The sequence below is a fragment of the Prionailurus viverrinus genome, chromosome A3 (assembly GCF_022837055.1).
Source record: "Prionailurus viverrinus isolate Anna chromosome A3, UM_Priviv_1.0, whole genome shotgun sequence".
NCBI classification, from domain to species: domain Eukaryota; kingdom Metazoa; phylum Chordata; class Mammalia; order Carnivora; family Felidae; genus Prionailurus; species Prionailurus viverrinus.
In genome coordinates this window covers 103,605,834-103,625,305 of record NC_062563.1, presented here as the reverse complement: position 1 = coordinate 103,625,305, position 19,472 = coordinate 103,605,834, and the positions used below count along the sequence as shown (strand labels likewise).

The following is a 19,472-nucleotide window of genomic DNA, read 5'->3' as shown; positions in this document are numbered from 1 at the left end:
TTGGCCTTCCTCTTTCTGGCTTCTAAGAATCTCCCTCCTATTTTCCCAGCTTTCCTTTCTGGGGAACATCAAAACCCATCAGCTTCAGGGCTTACCAGGCAGCCTCATTCCATTCGTGCTCCCAGTCTCTAGGATTGCTTCACTGCTGATTTCATGCCTTACACAGTAACCTCATTCCAGAAAGCGCGGGGAGCTTCCCTGTGGCCCTGTAGACTCACCACATCGTGCTCATAATGAACCAGTCAAGGGGCACGTCCTTCACTGGACAGAGGCCTTTGGCTCCGATTTGAGAAGTGACTGCAAATTGATTTTTAATTGACCTGTACCCACTTATTAATTCTACTAACACTTATTGAGCACCTACTGTGTGCCAGAGACTGTTGCATCTACTCAGGTACGATTTACCTGTGAGTTGCTCCAGCAGGTAGTTTTTCTTTTTTGAGGATTTGTTTTCAGAGTCCTCTACAGGTCTCGTGTTTTTGTTTTGTTTTAATACTTGTTTATTTATTTTGAGAGAGAGAGAGAGAGAGAGAGAGCGAGCACGAGTGTGTGTGTGCGAGTAGAGGAAAGGTAGAGAGAAGGAGAGAGAGAATCCCAAGCAGATTCCTTGCTGTCAGCCGACATGGGGCTTGAACCCATGAACCGTAAGATCATGACCTAGGCCAAAATCAAGAGTCGGATGCTTAACCAAATGAGCCACACCGGCACCCCTCATTTTTGAGGATTTTAAAGATTTTTTATCCCCAAAGAGACCCTACTCCTTTCCCCAAAGGCATTTGATATGCCTTTCAGCACAATAACGTAGTTGATATTTTAAAAGGACTATAAGGTCATTTATTTTCAGGGACTGAGGCAGCAGCCTGGGAGCTCCCAAGCATTGGGACGTGAACTCACACTCGCTTCCATCTCACAACGTTATTACCACTGGGTGTCAAGTTGAAGGCTTACTAAAGGAGAGTGCTGTGGCAGTGGTCCCCCGGTAACCAGAGGGGACCGAGGGTTCTCCAAGGGGCCATCTCCTGCCCGTCTGCCCAGGCCCGGCCCGCCACAGCTGCTCCGGGAAGGATGTGGGGGGAACGTGTGGGCAGCTGTTCCCATCATGGCAGATGCTGTGCGGTTCTCTATCACTCACTGCAGCCTGAGCGGCCGAAGCAACAGCTTCTTTCTCATCTGTCTAAAACCAAAGAGCATTTTCACAAATGACACTTGGAATTTCCTTCTAAAGCATTTCAGAAGTGGCTCTGAGTTTCCGACTAAACAAAATCTATATCCAACCTGTCCCAATTTGGCAACTTTCTTTCCACAAGTGCTGACCACGGGAGGCACCAGCCGCGGGTAGAGGAAAAGGTGGAGTGGCTCTGTCTCCCCTCAGCACACCTTCACAGCACAGCCGGCGTTCAAGCCGCCTTTCTCCGCTCCCAGCTCCCGCCCTGGTCACACCACTGTCATGTCAAGGTTGTGCCTCCACTCCATCCTCCCTCACACCCGGCCCTTCATGCTCAGGCTGCAGCCACTGGTGCTATTAATGTGTAAATCGGCCACCTCGTGCTTCACCTCAAACCCTCACTTCAAACCCTCTCTCGCTCCCTGTTGCCTCTCTGACTTCATCCCCAACTGCTTTCCAGCTCTCCCTAACATTCCTCAGACCTGCCAGGTACACTTCCACCACAGGGCCTGGGCACCGACTTGTTCCCTCTGTCCTTTCTGGATATCTGCATGGTTATGCCTTCCTTTCTTCACCTCTGCCCCCGTGAGGCCTACCCTGACCACCACATTCACAATTGGTCCCCTCCCCTGTCATCCCCAATACTACTCCCTACTTTTATCTTCTACATGACACTTACCACTTCTTCTCACACTGTGCCTGCCGCTTAAGGACCTTGGTTATCCATGGTCGCCCCTGTTAGAAGGGGACTTCCTGAGAGCTGGGTTTTGTCTGGTTTGTTCACTAGTTATACCAAATGCCTATTATAGTGCCTGGCACATGGTAAGCACTCAGTAAATAATTTTTCATTGGTTCGTTTGTTCAAGAATTATTTTGGGGGCACTTACTGTGTGCCAGGCACCAGGCTGATGCTGGGGCCACATCAGGGATGCAAGGCCAGGCAAAATCCCAGCCCTCTCGAACTGCATTTGGAGGGAGAAGACTGACAACAAACATGGAAACAAATACATAGAGAAGTCAACTCCAACAATAACATATGCTAAGAAGAAAGCAAAGTGAGCTCATGGGGTAGAGAGTGCCTGGGGGATGGTTTAGCTAAGCAAGGTGGCCAGAGAACACTCTGGGAGGGGTTGGCGTTCGAGCTCAGACCTGAAGAGTGAGAAGGAGCCAAAGAGGAGAAGTTCTGGGGAAAGAACATTCCAGGCTGAGAAAAGAGCAAAAGCCAAGGCCTAGAGGTAGGCTTGATCCGGGCCTGTTCAGGAGGCCTAAGAAACCCGGTGAGGCTAGAGTTCCGAGAAGGCAGGAGTGGGCAGATCAGCCACACCTAGGGAGGAGGAGGTCCCAGTTCTGACCCCCCCCCCCCCCCCCACGCTTTGCAGCCCTGCACACAACACTCAACGTCTCTAAAGTGCCAGCTCATCTTTCACTGAGTGGGCACGTATCACCCAGGCCCACAGCATTAAAAATGCCCAGCACTGTGCACAGCCTGGAGGAGGCACTCAGCACAGGAGCACTTGAAGATGAGAAGCCTTGTAACTGAGATGTTGTAACTCAACTGAGGTTGAGTGACCACGGTCCTTCTTTTTGTCCTCACAGTTTCCTGCCCTGCTCTGAACGCCCCTCTGGATGGCAGAAAGTTTGGAAGCAAGTACTTAGTGGATCACGAAGTCCATTTTACCTGCAACCCTGGCTTCCGGCTGGTTGGGCCCAGCAGCGTGGTGTGCCTTCCCAACGGTACCTGGACGGGGGAGCAGCCCCACTGCAGAGGTACAGCCCCTCCTTCCCACCTCTCTGGGCTGGACCCGTTGCAGCCCAGCAGGGCTCTGCTGGGTAGAAAGGGTCATCCCCTGGGACACTTTCTGCCTGATTCCTCTACCATTCCTCCTCTGCAGAATAGTGGCCAACATGCCCGATGACTCACCTCCACACCAGGCCTGGGCTGGCCTGTGTGAGCTCTGCCAAACCCTCTCAACAATTTTTTTGCATATGGGGAAATTGAGGCATGGAGAGGTGGAGGAACTTACCCAAGACCACACAGCTGGGGGGCAGGCTAAACTGATTCACTCCCAGACACTCTGACCCCAGAGTCTATGCTCCTCAGCACGTTGCTCTGTTCTGGACACTGGTGATGGGTTCTTACCAATGTTCTGGGGCTGTATTTTGCAAGGCCGTTGGTGACCTGTAGGGTTAGGGAAATTCTCAAGTGTCTTTTGTGTCTGCTTTGGGACTTGGTGTAGACTGGCTCCAGGAGAGACTACTAGGATGGAGGGCAGGCATGAAAAGGTTTCTCTTCTCTCTGTGTTCAGCTCAACAGCAGTACTTTCTTGATGTAGAGGAAAATCAGACTTGGCATGCATGATCTCTGGGCTTTTCAAAAGAATATGGTTAGAAAGTCATGGACACCAGTCGTTTTTAAAGCAGGCATAGGACATCTGCTGGGACAGAATGTCCCTGATTTTACCCAAGAGTTGAAAGGGTAATGCACATTACATAAATAAGTATGTTGTCAAGGGCAGTGTAGAGAGGACTTTGAATGCATAAATAACTTGAAAACATAAAGGAACATTAGAAAATATGTCATCTCTAAAGACAGATCGTGTGGATTGACCTCCGGAGCCCAGGGCAACCAGAACCACATTCGTGGATTTAGACTTCTATTTTCTATCTCTTGGGAAATACAGATGCTTTTAAGGTTGATTACAGGTACCAGCTCTCAGACCTGGCTGGGAACCAGCCAAGAAATACAAGCCATGTCACTGGCAAACACACCAAGGAAAATGCCAGTATCTGGATTTACCCTTGACCCTGAGAAGTCTCCATCCAGGGTAAGCACCTTATGGATGATAAATATGGCAGCAGAGGAGGTGAGAACACAACGACATCTCATTATCATTGCTTTGAGTGTCTGTATTTTTAACTTACGGATTGAATGACAGACCCCAGTTGATTTCTTTCTGGCGGCACTCAGGTGCTCCGACGGCCACATCATCCTCTGCGGGGTGCCCCCTACATCTTACCTGACCATGCCCCTGACCATGGAGGCCCAGATGGCAGTCAAGTCCCCACTGCCATAAATGGTGCTGGCAAGGTCTTCTGATCTCCCCTCTGTCTCCAGGCTGTCTCTTTGGGTTTGCAGTCAGGGGACAGCTGGCTGTGTGCTCACTTCCTTTGAACCGAGCACTACCGTGCTGCTCTTTAAAAGGGCCACACCAGCCCACTCTCCCAGCAGTGCTGGGTACAGAAATAGGTTTTGCCCATGTGCTGTTTTCTGTCTTGCTCGGGTATTGTCCACGTAGTCGGTCTCAGTAGTGACGTGCATTTACAGCGAGCACGATGTGGTTTAAATAAAGACGCATTCATCAGAAGGGATAGCTGGCAGAATGCATTTGTAGGCAAATGGGTAAGGAACATCAGAGGTTCAGGAACACAGTCACAAGGAGTAGCTTGAGCAAAGGGCCGCATAGGGGCTTGACGAGGGTTGGAATGCAAAACATTCCCCGCAGCCCAGCTCCATCTTAGCAGCTTGACTGGGCGCCTCCGCAGAGGACCCTAGGCACATCTGCGTGCCAGCTCCGTCTTGAGCTTGCACGTACTAATTACATAATAGTGTCCGGCCTTCCTGCAGCAGGACCCCTCGGTGGAAAAGAGCGTCCTAGTGAATCATGACATGTGTGCCGTGGTTCTCGAACTTTCAGGTGCTCCAACATCGCCGAGAAAGCTTATAAACGGCAGGCTCTGAGGCCTCAAAAGACCCGTTGAGTCGGGTGAGACCTTTATAGATGGGACTTTAGAAATCTACATTTTTAATGTGATTCTGACATTAAGTTTCGAGAAACACCATTTTACTGGTTCTTGCCACTGCCAGAAGCAGAAAAGATCTTGAAAACTTTGAAGCGCTGATGCATTTTAGGCCCTCACCAATCAGAGTAGCTGCCTGCTATAAGCCGACAGCGGGGCTGTGTCCTGACTGTCACCACTGGCCAGGCAAGACGTTCCCGCACCTGCTCACTTACACTTGCATTGACATTTTGGGAAGGCCAGGCTAGCCCTTCCTTACAAAGATCAGGGCAACCAGCTGCACGGAGCAGTCTCCTTTCCTGAGATGTGGAGATCAGACTTTCCGTGGAGGACCAATGCCAAGTGTGGCCAGCAAGTCTCCTGGCCCTCCTCGTTGTCCAATGTAGTGCACCTCCTGACTCTCACCCGTGAGCTCATTCCAGATCTGCCGCGTGTTCTTTGTCTCCCCTTTCCCTCAGCCTCCTTCCTGGCCATGTGTCCTTCCCTGACCTCCATGCCGAGGACTGCTTGGCACAGCCCACCCTGGACTTCTACTGGGGCCACATTTACTATCTAAAGCCCGGGAAAGATTGTCTCCAGTCCCCACGGAGATCTCAGATGGATTTCTCATCTGTTTAAGTGTAAACTAGGTATGGGGGCTCACCCTTTGGTGGCGGGAAAGAAAACTCTGATCTGTCACCGCCCAGGGTGCAGCTCGGGTTAGGGTGCCTGTGTGGACGCTTCTGTCCTCAGCAGGAATTTGTTTGATTAATGGATGCCGTCTCCAATAAGAGCCTCAGAGGGATTCCACCCAAGCCTGTCAAGAAGGAGAAATAGAGCCTCGATCTGTTGTTTGGTGACCTCTTGTAACAGTGTTAACAGTGTGGGCAGGACTTGGGCTGGGGTTGAAAAATCCAGTGACCTCCACACACACACCCCTCACGGTGGCCCTAGAATTTTCGTGACGCGTGCCTCCGCTTCATTTTCCATATGCGCAGTCCTGTGGTCATTGTGTTGTGACCACAGAAGCAAAAGAATCTTCTTAATCACAGGGGATTCATTTCAAGACCCAAAATGTCAGAGACAGTGAAAGATTTAGCAGCTCTTTAATAATTGCCCCTCACCCCATCCACAGTCAGCTGCTTGGAGAGAAGGTGATGAACCCAACTTGGCATAGAAGGAAATTACACATAATCCTGCCATTAAAAGAGCCCCTTGGGCAGAGGTAGGCTCTGGAGCTCCAGAATGGAAAGCAGCCATTTAGCTTCCTGGATTATTTCCCTTTTTTCCTTTCTTTCTTGGAAGGGTATGTTTTTAAGATTTGAAGCTTTCTGAATTGGGAGAATCATAGCCACGGGCTTTGTTACTTTAACAACATCGGTAACCAAAGAAAAAATTTGAGGGAAATAAATAACGTTTTCTCTTATTCCTATGCTGGGAAAAAAGAATTGTTTTTGGTAGTCATCCCCTCCCCTCCACCTTTTAAAAAAAAAATGTTTATTTTGAGAGAGAGAAAAGGTGGAATGGGGGAGGAGCAGAGAGAGAGGGAGAGAGAGAATCCCAATGTAGGGCTCTGTCTCAATCTCGTGACCATGATGAGGTCATGTCCTGAGCCAAAATCAAGAGTCGGATACTTAACCAACTGAGCCACCGAGGCTTCAAAAAACACCGCTTTTTAACCTTTATTCATCCATTCAACCAATTTTCATCGAACATCAGCTACGCACAAAAGATTGCACCAAGTGCTAAGGATTCGCACTGAGTCTAAGAGACGCTACCCAACCTCGTGGGGCTTACCTGTTAAGGTGGAAGCAAGCAAAACAGAGACGAAAATGCAAAGGTAAAGAAATGGGGGTGTGCAGTCAGTGCCCTGAAGGGATCTAAGAAGGGGCTGAGAATAAATATGATGGGGGCAGGAATAGGGGCGGACCTCTCTGAGGCAGTCACAGGGATGCAGAGATGTGAAAGGGTGGGGGGGGGGGTCTAGTCATGTGATGAGCGGGTGAGTGGGTGGGTGGCGTGGGGAAGAGTCTGTTCCAGGAAGAGGGAATAGCAGATACAAAGAGGACCTAAGGAAGGGAAGAATTTGGTATGTTTGAGGAAACGAATAAAGAAAGTACATGACCTTGCTCCCGGAACAGGTGTGAGCTGAGAGTGAGCAAGGTGAGGTAGAGAGACGCACAGGCCCGCTCTTGCAGCCTTGGAGGCCATGCAGAGGCTGGATTTTAGTTTGGGCACAATAAACAGGTTTACAGAGAGAGGTATGGTAATTGGATTTGTGTGTTGCTGCTGTGTAGAAAGTGACCGGAGGTGACAGGAATAGAGCCGGATAACCACTTAGGGGGCTACTGAAGTCCAGGGGTGAGATACGGCAGAGGAGATTGAAAGTAAACCTAGAGACAGAACTGATGGAACTTTCCATGATTAAACCCATGTGGGGTGTCTACACGAAAGAGAAGTCCAGGCTCCCCAACTCCGCTTGAAGGTCGGGGTGCATGGTGTCATTTACAGAGATACTGAAGATCGGGTACCTGGGTGGCTCAGTTGGTTAAGCGGCCGACTTCGGCTCAGGTCATGATCTCACAGTTCGTGATTTCGAGCCCCGTGTCGGGCTCTGTGCTGACAGCTCGGAGCCTGGAGCCTCCTTTGGATTCTGTGTCTCCCTCTCTCTCTGCCTCTCCCCTGCTTGTGCTTTCTCTCTCTCTCTCTCTCTCTCTCTCTCTCTCTCTCAAAATTAAACATTAAAAAAAAAAAACCTGTAAACCAGAGATACTGAACACTGAGCGACAAGTGTAGGTTTGTTCTTAACCACCCTGCTTGGGGTGGGGGGCGGTCATTGATCAGAGCTTCATTTTGGACACATTAAGCTAAAATGTCTGTACAACATCCTGGTGGAGAACCGTTAATTTAACCCATGGATACCATCGAGCAGAACACCGTATCACCATTCCCAGCGGGGACTCTTCGGCCTCTGCCCACTGCATCTTAGTATTAGAGTTACCCAGGAACACACAGCACGGTCAGGCACCAGATGGAGCCACACTTGGCTCTCACAGGGAAGAGACAGAGCGAGATCAGCCTCGGTAGTGGGCGCCGGTCCAGCGTGGCTGGTGGGTCTCTCTCAGCAGCTGACACGGGGCAGTTCTCGGGTGTGTACCCCTCTCCTGCTGCAGGGGAAGGACCCCCAACCCCTTCCCACGGAGTCTGAAAGATTGAGAGCTGAGGGCCATTGACATACACACATAAGCAGAACAAAAGAATACTCTTGGAACCCGAAACAGGGAAAGAAGTCTCCCCCAGGCGGTGGTAAGCCCTGCACAGGCCGTGGGCTCTTTCCCTCATGTTAAGGAAGCGGTCCAGTCCCAAGGCCTGTTTTTATTCGGCCAAGTGGGGCTCCAAAGACTGCCCGAGACTGCCTTTCCCAACACAGAGGTCAGGTGGAGGGTGGGAGGGAGGGAGCTGGTGACATACTTAGTTCTACAGACGGTGCTAAGGGTACCAGTGAGGAGAGGGTAGAGACAGAAAGGAAGTGGCTCAGGGCCTGAAGGGCACTGAGACATCAGAGGGAGACAAAGGCACAGGAGACAGGAGGAGCCCACGTAGACAAACCTCAGGAGACTGAAAAAGCAGGGCTGAGGCACCAGATCGGGTGCTTGGGAGGCTATGTTGCAGTCAGGGCAGAGCACGGGTCACTGTATGAGTCCTTTCCTCAGAGACCTTCAGAAAAGGATTTGAGGAGAAAGAGCTTCCTCTGATACAGTAGCCACTTAGCTACTGAGTGACTGGCTGGCTGATTTACGGACTGATCGAATGAGTGAATGAGGGATTATGTTAAAAAAAAACAAACAAAAAACTAAGAACTTCCTTCCAGACTTTTATCTAGGTGTATATATGCAAGCTTTACATATCCAACATTTGTGGTTAGATATTAACAGAAGTGAGTCTTCATTAACTCTTCCTTCCCAAACATGACCTTCAGTGATTACAAAGCACTTCCCCCTAAGGGAACTATTCTAGTTCTACTGAACTATCCATTTTTTGTGCCTGGCTTTTGTAATCATAAATAATGCCAAGACAAACAATCTTAATACATTTTTTGCAGTGGAAAAAAATTTTTTTCCATAAAGCTAAATTTACTGAATCAAAAGGACTGTTTATGTTCTTTTACATACATATATATTTAAATAGAACTTATCTTTGTTTAAATTAATTTTATTTTTTTAAATTTACATCCAAATTAATTAGCATATAGTGCAACAATGATTTCAGGAGTAGATTCCTTAGTGCCCCTTCCCCATTAAGCCCATCCCCTCTCCCACAACCCCTCCCGTAACCCTCAGTTTGTTCTCCATATTTATGAGTCTCTTCTGTTTTGTCCCCCTCCTTGTTTTTATATTATTTTTGTTTCCCTTCCCTTATGTTCATCTGTTTTGTATCATAAAGTCCTCATATGACTGAGGTCATATGATATTTGTCTTTCTCTGACTAATTTCACTTAGCATAATACCCTCCAGTTCCATCCATGTAGTTGCAAATGGCAAGATTTCATTCTTTTTGATTGCCAAGTAATACTCCATTGTATATATATACACCACATCTTTATCCATTCATCCATTGATGGACATTTGGGCTCTTTCCATACTTTGGCTATTGTTGATAGCGCTGCTATAAACATTGGGATGCATATGTCCCTTTGAAACAGCACACCTGTATCCCGTGGATAAATACCTAGTATTTATCCAATTGCTTTATCCAATTTATCCAGTTGCTGGGTTGTAGGGTAGTTCTATTTTTAATTTCTTGAGGACCCTACATACTGTTTTCCAGAGTGGCTGCACCAGCTTGCATTCCCACCAACAATGCAAAAGAGATCCTCTTTGTCCGCATCCTCGCCAACATCTGTTGTTGCCTGAGTTGTTAATGTGAGCCATTCTGACAGGTGTGAGGTGGTATCTCATTGTGGTTTTGATTTGCATTTCCCTGATGATGAGTGATGTTGAGCATTTTTTCATGTGTCAGTTGGCCATCTGGATGTCTTCTTTGGAGAAGTGTCTATTCATGTCTTTTGCCCATTTCTTCACTGGAATATTTGTTTTTTGGGTGTTGAGTTTGATAAGTTCTTTACAGAACCTGGATACTAACCCTTTATCTGATATGTCATTTGCAAATATCTTCTCCCATTCCATCGGTTGCCTTTTAGTTTTGCTGATTGTTTCCTTCTCTGTGTGGAAGTTTTTATTTTGATGAGGTCCCAGTAGTTCATTTTTGCTTTTGTTTCCCTTGCCTCCAGAGACGTGTTGAGTAAGAAGTTTTCTGCATTCAAGATCAAAGAGGTTTTTGCCTGCTTTCTCTTCGAGGATTTTGATGGCTTCCTGTCTTACATTGAGGTCTTTCATCCATTTTGAGTTTATTTTTGTGTATGGTGTAAGAAAGTGGTCCAGCTTCATTCTTCTGCATGTTGCTGTCCAGTTTTCCCAGCACCACTTGCTAAAGAGACTGTCTTTATTCCATTGGATATTCTTTCCTGCTTTGTCAAAGATTAGTTGGCCATATGTTTGTGGGTCCATTTCTGGGTTCTCTATCCTGTTCCATTGATCTGAGTGTCTGTTCTTGTGCCATCACTGTGGAAAATTTTAAATGCACAGAAGTAGAAAGAATGGTATAACGATCCTCACACACTCAAATACAGCAAATTCCTTAATATCTTTAAATACCTAGTTAGGGTAAAAATTTCTCCAGTTGCCTCATGCTTTTTTAACACTTTGGTTGAACCAGGGTCCACATAAGAGCCACACATTACAGTTGGTTGATCTGTCAGCACAGAGTTTCATGCGGGGCTCAATCCCAGAACTGTGATATCATGACCTGGACCGAAGTCAAGAGTCAGACACAACCTCCTGAGCCTCCCAGACGCCCCTCTTACTCCTTTTTAGTCTACAGTCTCCTCCCCTTCCTCCTCCTTCCTCCTGCCACCCTGCCTCAGTCTCTTCCAGTTTATTTGTTGAAGAAAATGGTTTGTTTCCCACAGCCTTGATTTTGTTAGCTGCATCCCTGTGGGGTCATTTAACATGATTTTCCAGTCTCTTTCTTTCTTTCTTTCTTTCTTTCTTTCTTTCTTTCTTTCTTTCTTTTTTCCTTTCAGTTTTATTAACATCCAGCACTGTGTTAAGCTTAAGGTGTGCAGCATAACCACCTGACTTACATACATTGTGAAATGGTCATCACGCCAAGTTTCCTTAGCACCCATCCTCCTATATACACACGCAAAAAGAAAAGAAATGGTTTTGCCTTTGTGGTGAGAATCTACTGTCTTAGCAACTTCCCTGTTACCAACACAGCAGGGTTACCTACAGTCACCATGCTGTACATCACAGCCTCAGTATTATCTATCTCATAACTACAGGTTTGTACATTTTTGGTCTCTGGATTTCTTCTTTTTTTTTTTTTATTTTTTTAATGTGTATTTATTTTTGAGAGGGGGGCAGCGAGGGGCAGAGAGAGAGGGAGACAGAGAATCCAAAGCAGGCCCTGCATGATCAGCATGGAGCCTGACGTGGGGCTTGAACACATGAACTGTCAGATCATGATCTGAGCTGAATTGGATGCTCAACCGACTGAGCCACCCAGGCGTCCCTTGCCTCTTGATTTCTTAAAAACTGGCAGTGAACTCCAGAGGCCTGATGAGATCCAAGAAAGACTTTTGTTTTGTGCCGGCCGGACAGCTGTAGACGCCGTTGCGGGGAAGCCCGAGCCATCCGCCGTCCTTCATGATGCTGTGCCTTGGGGAGCCTTACTGCTGCCCTCGTGCAGACGGCTCTGCAGCCTATTCCTCAGGATGCGCTGAGGGTAATCCCCCGAGTTCTTGCTCTTTCAGAAAGAGTGCAGCTTTCCCACTGGGCGCCAGTTTGGACATCACCTGCCTGTCTTGCGTCTTCTTTCCTTGAGTGTGTTAAATATGCCTCTGTGTCTTCCGTCGTAGCTGATTCTGCTGTTGCTGCCATAAGTATCTTGGGCTTCTCGCCTGGATGCCCAAAGGATTTTTTCTTGGTCTTTGAAATCTAATCATCTTCTTAGGATCCACCCCAGTCCTGGCTTTCCTGGGCTGGCTTTTCAACAGGAAGTCGCGGTGGCTGGAGCACACTGGCCCCTAGGAACTCCTGAAACCTCCCAGGACATAGCCTGATATTGAGGAGACTCTAATGGGAGGAGGATCCAAATGGCTCAACAAAGAATGTCAGTGCACACGAAAGGGATGGCCCAGGGAGCGGGAGAGGAGCACAAAGCGGGCAGCGCAGAGAAAGCATGAGCCACACTGAAAACAGCCACGGAAGCGCCAGGTGGACAGTCAGGAGGCTGGACCGGCCATATAGGAGAACGTGTTTCCTCTAAACATGAGTAACAGAAAAGGACTCTTGTCAAATCCCATACAAACTGTTATAAGGGAAAAAAAAGATAGAATAAAAAGTCTCTACAGATACTGAGGGAATGCCAGAAAGACCTGGCCATAAAATAGATGAAGACTATTACCTGGTATTTCTAAACAAGCTGAAAGAAATTTGAAAAAGATAAAAACTGTGAAAGGACAGCACAAATAAAAACTAGCAAGCCTCAGAAATGAAGTGATTGGAGAAATGGAAAATCTGAAACGAGATGACAGAACACAGGAAAGGATTATAAATAAACAGGAAGAGAGCAGATCATGTGCGTAAAACATGTGGATCGGCTCCCGGGAAATAGTAAGTGCTCACTAAACAGCAGAGTTCAACAGGATCATCTGCCATGCTTTTGGCTAGACAGTCTCCCCTCAGCCTCTGCCCATGCCCTCTGTACGGCCCTGAAGCCACCCTGCACAGCCTGGGACAGATGTGAATGTGATGACAGCTAGACTTCGATCAGGACATAGATGGGGCACCAGGACTGGGCACTGGGCCATGGAATGCTTCTCACAATGTACCAAGATAAGAAATTACGTCTGTATGGAGCCTGTCTAGAAATGAAAATCCTGGGCAACAAGATCCAGATGGGGAGACAGAGAACAGAGTCCTGGGCCACCTGTACATTTCTCTGTTGAGCTGATGACCACCACCCCCCCCAAACCCCCTGTGCCACCAGGTGCAGCCAGGCCCGGTCCCTTCCACTGGAGGATCAGAGGGGAGAGACAATGGCGCTCGTCCCACTGGGGCCAAATCGAAGGCTACTCATGTTCACACTCTTTGGCTCTCGGCCCACAACATCACGGCCTAGTGGTCTGCTTGCTTTCAGACTCTGCTAGACAGCAGTGTTGGGGGCAGGCAATGGGCAGAAGCGGGAATTCCAAGCTCTGTGGCATATTGTGTACAGTGTCACTCTAGACACATTCCTAGAGACCAGTCATCTGAGAACAGAACGTATGGGGAGAACACAAGCAGGCTGAGGTTACTGAGAAGCTGAAAAAGCTCCTTCCCCAGGATAAGCAGCATTTGGATGATCTGGGTCCTTTCACAACTAACAGAAACCATACAATAGTCTGTATAACATCCCAGCTCTGAAGAGGCAGAAGGGAAGCCAGCATCCCAGCCAACCCACCCACAGCAAGGCTGCTGTTCTCATCAGGAGCAAAGCACCCTTTCTTCCTCTTGATAGATACAGCAGGAAAGGATGCTCATATGCCAACAAGGAGAGGTTTCCAGCTTCCTTTCCTGAGATGCTGTGGTCAACTCAGTGAACTGACAAACCTCTCTCTTTGGTAGAAAGGGCCTGTGCTCTCTGTGCTTTAAGACTGGGCTTAGGGGTGGGGCGCCTGGGTGGCTCTGTCAGTTAAGCGTCCAACTTCAGCTCAGGTCATGATCTCACAGTTTGTGGGTTCGAGCCCCGCATCGGGCTCTGTGCTGACAGCTCAGAGCCTGGAGCCTGCTTCAGATTCTGTGTCTCCCCCTCTCTCTGCCCCTCCCATGCTCACACTCTGTCTCTCAGTAATAAATAATGTTTAAAAAAATTAACAAACAAACAAAAAAGACTGGGCTTAGGGGTGCCTGGGTGGCTCAGTCGGTTAAGCGTCCGACTTTGGCCCAGGACAGGATCTCATGGTTCATGAGTTCGAGCCCCGCATCAGGCTCTGTGCCGACAGCTCAGAGCCTGGAGCCTGCTTCGGATTCTGTGTCTCTCTCCCTCTCTGTGCCTACCCCACTCGAGCTCTCTCTCTCAAAAATAAAAATAAGCATTAAAAAAAAAAAAAAGACTGGGCTTAAGGATTCATAACACGCAGATGTGGCCTGAGGGTTTTTAAAAAATTATTTTTTTCTAATTAGAAAATTTATTGTGAGAAAGGTCGTTGTGGGAAAATGAAAGAGTAGAAAAAAAGTGTAAATGAAGAACAATTGCCTGTAATCCTACCACACAGAGAGAAATCCATTAAACTTTTAAATCTATATCTCTTTCTATATATTGCTTTCCCACAGGACTGCTGTGTGTATGAGCAAGGAACATTTCCCTTTTCCACCACTTAGGAAGTGTCAAGAGTCAAAAAGTCTTCCTTGGTTGCACAGGAAATGAGTACAGGAGAGCTTCCGGGTGGGAATTTGGAGAGAGCTGGTTTTCCCCTTCTCCGGACACTGATGGACCGTCTATCACTCTTACAACTCCCCTACAAAGGTGTTCTTCCTGGGTGCTGGCTGCTAAGGGCAGAGTTGGGGACAGTACAGCTTGACTCAAAGGCAATGTGGGTTCATGCAGTGGTCCACCCTGTAAATTAGAAAATGGTGCCTCTGGTGGAGAGTGGCTGGCTGACGGGCCAGCTCCTGCAGGCAGAGCCCCAGGCAAGCTCCTGGTGTGTGGCAGGGTATGTGGCTTGCCGAATGGCGGGAGAGTGGAAGCCGAAGTCCTCCTGCCATGTAAAGAAAAGTAACCCATCTTTGGTTTGGGTTCATTTTAGAATCAGAACTCAACTACTTCTATTTGAAAATTATTTGTTCCTAGACATGAGCGAATGCTCCAGCCAGCCTTGTCAGAATGGCGGCACGTGTGTAGAAGGGGTCAGCCAGTACAAATGCATCTGTCCTCCCGGGAAGACGGGGAGCCACTGTCAGCACCAGGCCCAGACAGGTACGTGGCCGCCGTGGGGCTGGGTGAGGACGTTCCACTGTGGAGAGAGGAGCACCCTGGTCACGGGTCACCACACGCAGATGTGTCAGGAGCTCCGTTCCCCACTGGAGAGTGGGCTTTCTGTCCCCTGATCCCTCCAGTTCCTGCGGTGGTTATCTGAGATGGAATGCAGGTCTCCTGTGTAACCGGAGTTTTGATCCTTCTCATGTAAGAAAATGCAGGTGGAGGTACTGACCCCTAATGTAAGAGCTCCCCAGACTGGGAATTTGGCCTGAGAAGCTTCCCTGCTCCACCTTCACTCGGTCAGCATTTCCTCTGCAGATCAACGGAATGGCTCTTCCTTTCTGATGCTCCCAGCAAAATCAGCAGTTACTGATACAGGCCAAAGTACCCTCAGAGCTGTGCACCAGACATCTGACTGGTGGGAAGCTCATTATCCACATCTTGAGTCCCAACACGTCCCTAGCTAGCAGGTCTAGAGGCCACATAGTGGCTGTTTTCACAGATGGCAAGATAATCCAGTAAGATATCTATGAGGGTCCCCCCACTGTGCTGTAGCCAACGTTTCTTAGATTAAAAAGTCAAATCCTAAAGCTGTCCTCTTTCTTTGCCAGAAAGCCCTGGAGTGTCCCGTCCGGTTGTCTGGGTTTCGGTGCGGAATCTCGGTGTGGGGAGGAGGAGGAACTGGTGGTTAGCGCTAGTGTCCAGAGAGTAGGAGCTTTGTCGGTACTTGATATTCTTGCATCAGACTCCGTCCAAGGCCAGTTTTAAATATTTTGCCCCCAGAGAGCTGCCGCTTAATTGTCTTGGTTCTGTTCAGCTGACTCAGCCTCGCTGGTGCTTTCTCGGAATGAAGCTGCCCTTCCCAAGAGCCCGGAGGCCTCCTTCCAGCTCCCATCCGGGGAGCTGCTCTCTGTGGAAACAGTCCCATCGCCTCTCCTCCTACTTACAAACAGGAGAGAACAAGAAATGGGCCTTCTTTCAAGCCAAATGTGCCGGCCCTAGACCCTGAGTGTCCTAAACCCCACATGTCAGGGTTGGTGCCATCAGGACCTGTAGGCAGTTGCTCCTCAGGTGCGACTTTATATGTAAAGATTTCCCCACGACAAGAACCTCCCCAGGGAAGGGGAGGAGGGAGTGGGCAGGTGCGTCTGAAGCCAGTGGATGTCCTCATGGTCTCCACGAACAGCCCAGCAGAGGCCCGGTTCTTGCTCGCCTGGAGCCTTCCTTCCCATCATCTCTGCCCGTGTCTTTCTAGCTCTGAGGGGGAGCCCCTCTCCGAATATCTTTTAAATATTTTTTTAAATGTTTTTTTTTTAATTTTTTTTCAATGTTTTTTATTTATTTTTGGGACAGAGAGAGACAGAGCATGAACGGGGGAGGGGCAGAGAGAGAGGGAGACACAGAATCGGAAACAGGCTCCAGGCTCTGAGCCATCAGCCCAGAGCCTGACGCGGGCTCGAACTCACGGACCGCGAGATCGTGACCTGGCTGAAGTCGGACGCTTAACCGACTGCGCCACCCAGGCGCCCCTTAAATGTTTATTTTTGAGAGAGAGCGCACAAGCAGGAGAGGGGCAAAGAGAGAGACACACACAAAATGTGGAGCAGGTTCCAGGCTCTGAGCTGTCAGCGCAGAGCCCAACACCGGGCTCACACTCACAAACCGTGAGATCGTGACCTGACCTGAAGTCGGATGCTCAACCGACTGAGCCACCCAGGCGCCCCTCTCTGAATACTTTTTAAAATTCGTTCACCTCAGGGTGCCTGGGTGGCTCAGTCAGTTAAGCTTCCGACTTCAGCTCAGGTCATGATCTCCCAGTCCATGGGTTTGAACCCTGTGTCCGGTTCTGTGCTGACAGCTCAGAGCCTGGAGCCTGCTTTGGATTCTGTGTCTCACTCTCTCTCTGCCCCTTCCCCTCTTGTGCTCTCTCTCTCTCTCTCTCTCTCTCAAAAATAAACATTGAAAAAATCCATTCCCCTCTTTTTCCCTATTATAGTAAAATATATACAACATAAAATGTACCATTTTCACCACTATAAGGGTACAGGCCAGAGGCATTAAGTGCATTTACATTGGTTAGACAGCCCTCACCACGTCTTCCAGAACTGAAACTCTGCCCCTGAAACAGTACTTCCCTTTTCCCTCCCCTCCCAGCCTCCCCCACAACCACTCTACATGCTCTCTATGAATCTGACTACTCTGAAGACCTTGCATAAATGGGGTCACCCCGTGTTGTGTCCCCGCTGAAGAGGTTCAAGCGCCATTTCTTTCACCACCCGTTCCTCTCCCACCTCCCCTAACCGTAAAAAGCTGCAAATCTTTTGAAAACTTTCAAAAGCTAATTAAAAAGATTTTTTTCTTCTGATTGGAAAATTGATGTCCTTGGTTTAAAAATGAAAAGCTTAGATTCCTTAGAAAGGTATAAAAATTCCAACAACAAAAAAGAACCCCCCAAAAGTAGTGTTTTACATTTCATAGTTTTAGGAGCATCTAGGTGGCTTAGTCAGTGAGGCTCTGACTCTTGTTTTTGGCGTAATGATCTCGCCATTTGTGGGGATGGCGCCCCGCCTTTGAATGAGCCTGCTTGGGGTCTTTTCCTTCTCTTCTCTTCTCTTCCTCCCTCTCTCTCTCTCCCTCCTCGCCTCCCCTGCTCGCGCTCTCCGTCTCTCTCTCAAAATAAAAATAATAAATAAATTCCCTAGTTTCAAACTCCAGGCATCACTGTTAGCATGCTGGTGTGTTAAGCCTTCTGCAGGGAAAACGGAGATTTGACCCCGCGGCGGTCCTTCTGGGCGCAGCCGCGTGGCCTGCGCTTCCTGCCCTGGGATTTGCGGGCGGCTGCGGCCCGGCTGCGGGCTTCTGGTTAACGGCTTGTCTTTCCTTCCCGACTCCAGCGTAAGCCCTGACGTGGGGGCGCGCCCCCGGCCCGGCCCTCCTCCCAGCCCCTGCCCGAGGTCGGGCGCGCGGCGGGTGCGCCAGGGCCGGGCGCTGAGGGTGTCTTGTCCCCGCAGCCGCCCCGGACGGCAGCGTGGCCGGCGACCCCGCCTTCAGCCGCGCGCCGCGCTGTGCGCAGGTGGAGCGGGCGCAGCACTGCAGCTGCGAGGCCGGATTCCACCTGAGCGGCGCCGCCGCGGGCGACAGCGTCTGCCAGGGTAGGCGCGGGCTCTGTCCCGGAAGCGGGCGGGACTTGGGGGGGTGGGGGAGCGAGGACGGGGCTCCCACCCACCGCCCTGCCCTCCTGCTGCCCGACCCAGCGCAGGGGACGGGCAAAGTCTCAGAAAGCCCGACCCGCTTTGCGTTTTAGGTAAGTGTCGACCTGATGGCTGCTGAGACTAGACGTTAGGGGCCATCGTGAGAATCCAGACTGGAGAAAGCAGCCATGGGTGCCTACACTTGCTCCCATGCCAGAACTCGAGCACGGTGCCATTCAAACCACGGACACTCCTCTAGAAGGGCCTTGAGGCCCCTTGTCCCCTCCATCCAGCTGCAGTGACACCGGCAGAGAGGAGCTTGAGTCCTTGTGCTGGCGAGACAGGCCCCCTGAGCTGTGCAGGGGTCTGGGACCCAATTCCCTGGTCCCCTCTCCACTTAGCTTTACAGACCCAGCCACTGCAGCTAACCTCTCCTAATACCAAAGTGCCTTCTAAGAACCACTCAAACTAAGCAGGCCCAAACCTGAGAATTGGTCGGTTGGTGCCAACTACCTCATTTTACAGCAGCAGAAATGAGAGCCTCTCTTACTCCATGCCCAAAGATGAGGCCAGTTGAGGTGCGGCTGTGATCCAAGCCAATAGTCTGGGCTGCTGGCCCGATCTGCCAGCCTCTGCGGGGTCCTTTCTGTTAGTCTTCAGCCTTAGAGGAACCCATCTAGGGTCTACCACGTAGGTCCCTCTCACCCCTCCCTTCGGCCCTGTGGGCCCTTGACTGGGAGGAAGGGGAGCACACCTGCTCTTCTTCTGGATGCTCTGCTGGGGACGGGCTTTCCCTACCCCACCAGGCCCAGCCACTTAGCCACAGTGGCCATCCCCTCCAGGAATTGAGGTGCGGCCATCCTGGGTCATGGTTGGTGGGTGTTCACCACATGGCTCCCGCTCATACTGGGCACTTCTGTCCCCAGATGTGAATGAATGCGAGCTCTATGGGCAGGAGGGACGCCCCCGGCTCTGCATGCACACCTGTGTGAACACCCCGGGTTCCTACCGCTGTGCCTGCCCCAGCGGGTACCAGACCATGGCCGACGGGAAGAGCTGTGAGGGTGAGTGATGCTGCTGCAGAGGCAGGTGGCTGCAGGGCTCAAGAGAGAACCTGGCTGGTCTCGAACAGCAGCTCTTAGCCACTGGGGGAGAAGGAGCAGGAGAGAAGGCAGAGGGTGTCTCCATGGCCTGAAGTGCAATGTGAGAGAAGAGGTGGCTCTCCAGTGACATCCTGGTGGGAGCCCCACTAGGGG

General features: G+C 49.8%; 1 protein-coding gene across 1 annotated transcript in view; it reads left to right on the top strand.

Moving 5' to 3' along the window:
* Positions 1-19,472, top strand: part of FBLN7 (fibulin 7) — a 50,020-nt gene that overhangs the window by 27,245 nt on the left and 3,303 nt on the right. Inside the window, exons 3-6 of the mRNA XM_047854604.1 lie at positions 2,762-2,932; positions 14,897-15,022; positions 18,037-18,177; positions 19,143-19,280. Coding sequence (XP_047710560.1) covers positions 2,762-2,932; positions 14,897-15,022; positions 18,037-18,177; positions 19,143-19,280 — 576 coding nt within the window. The remainder of the gene's footprint in view (positions 1-2,761; positions 2,933-14,896; positions 15,023-18,036; positions 18,178-19,142; positions 19,281-19,472) is intronic.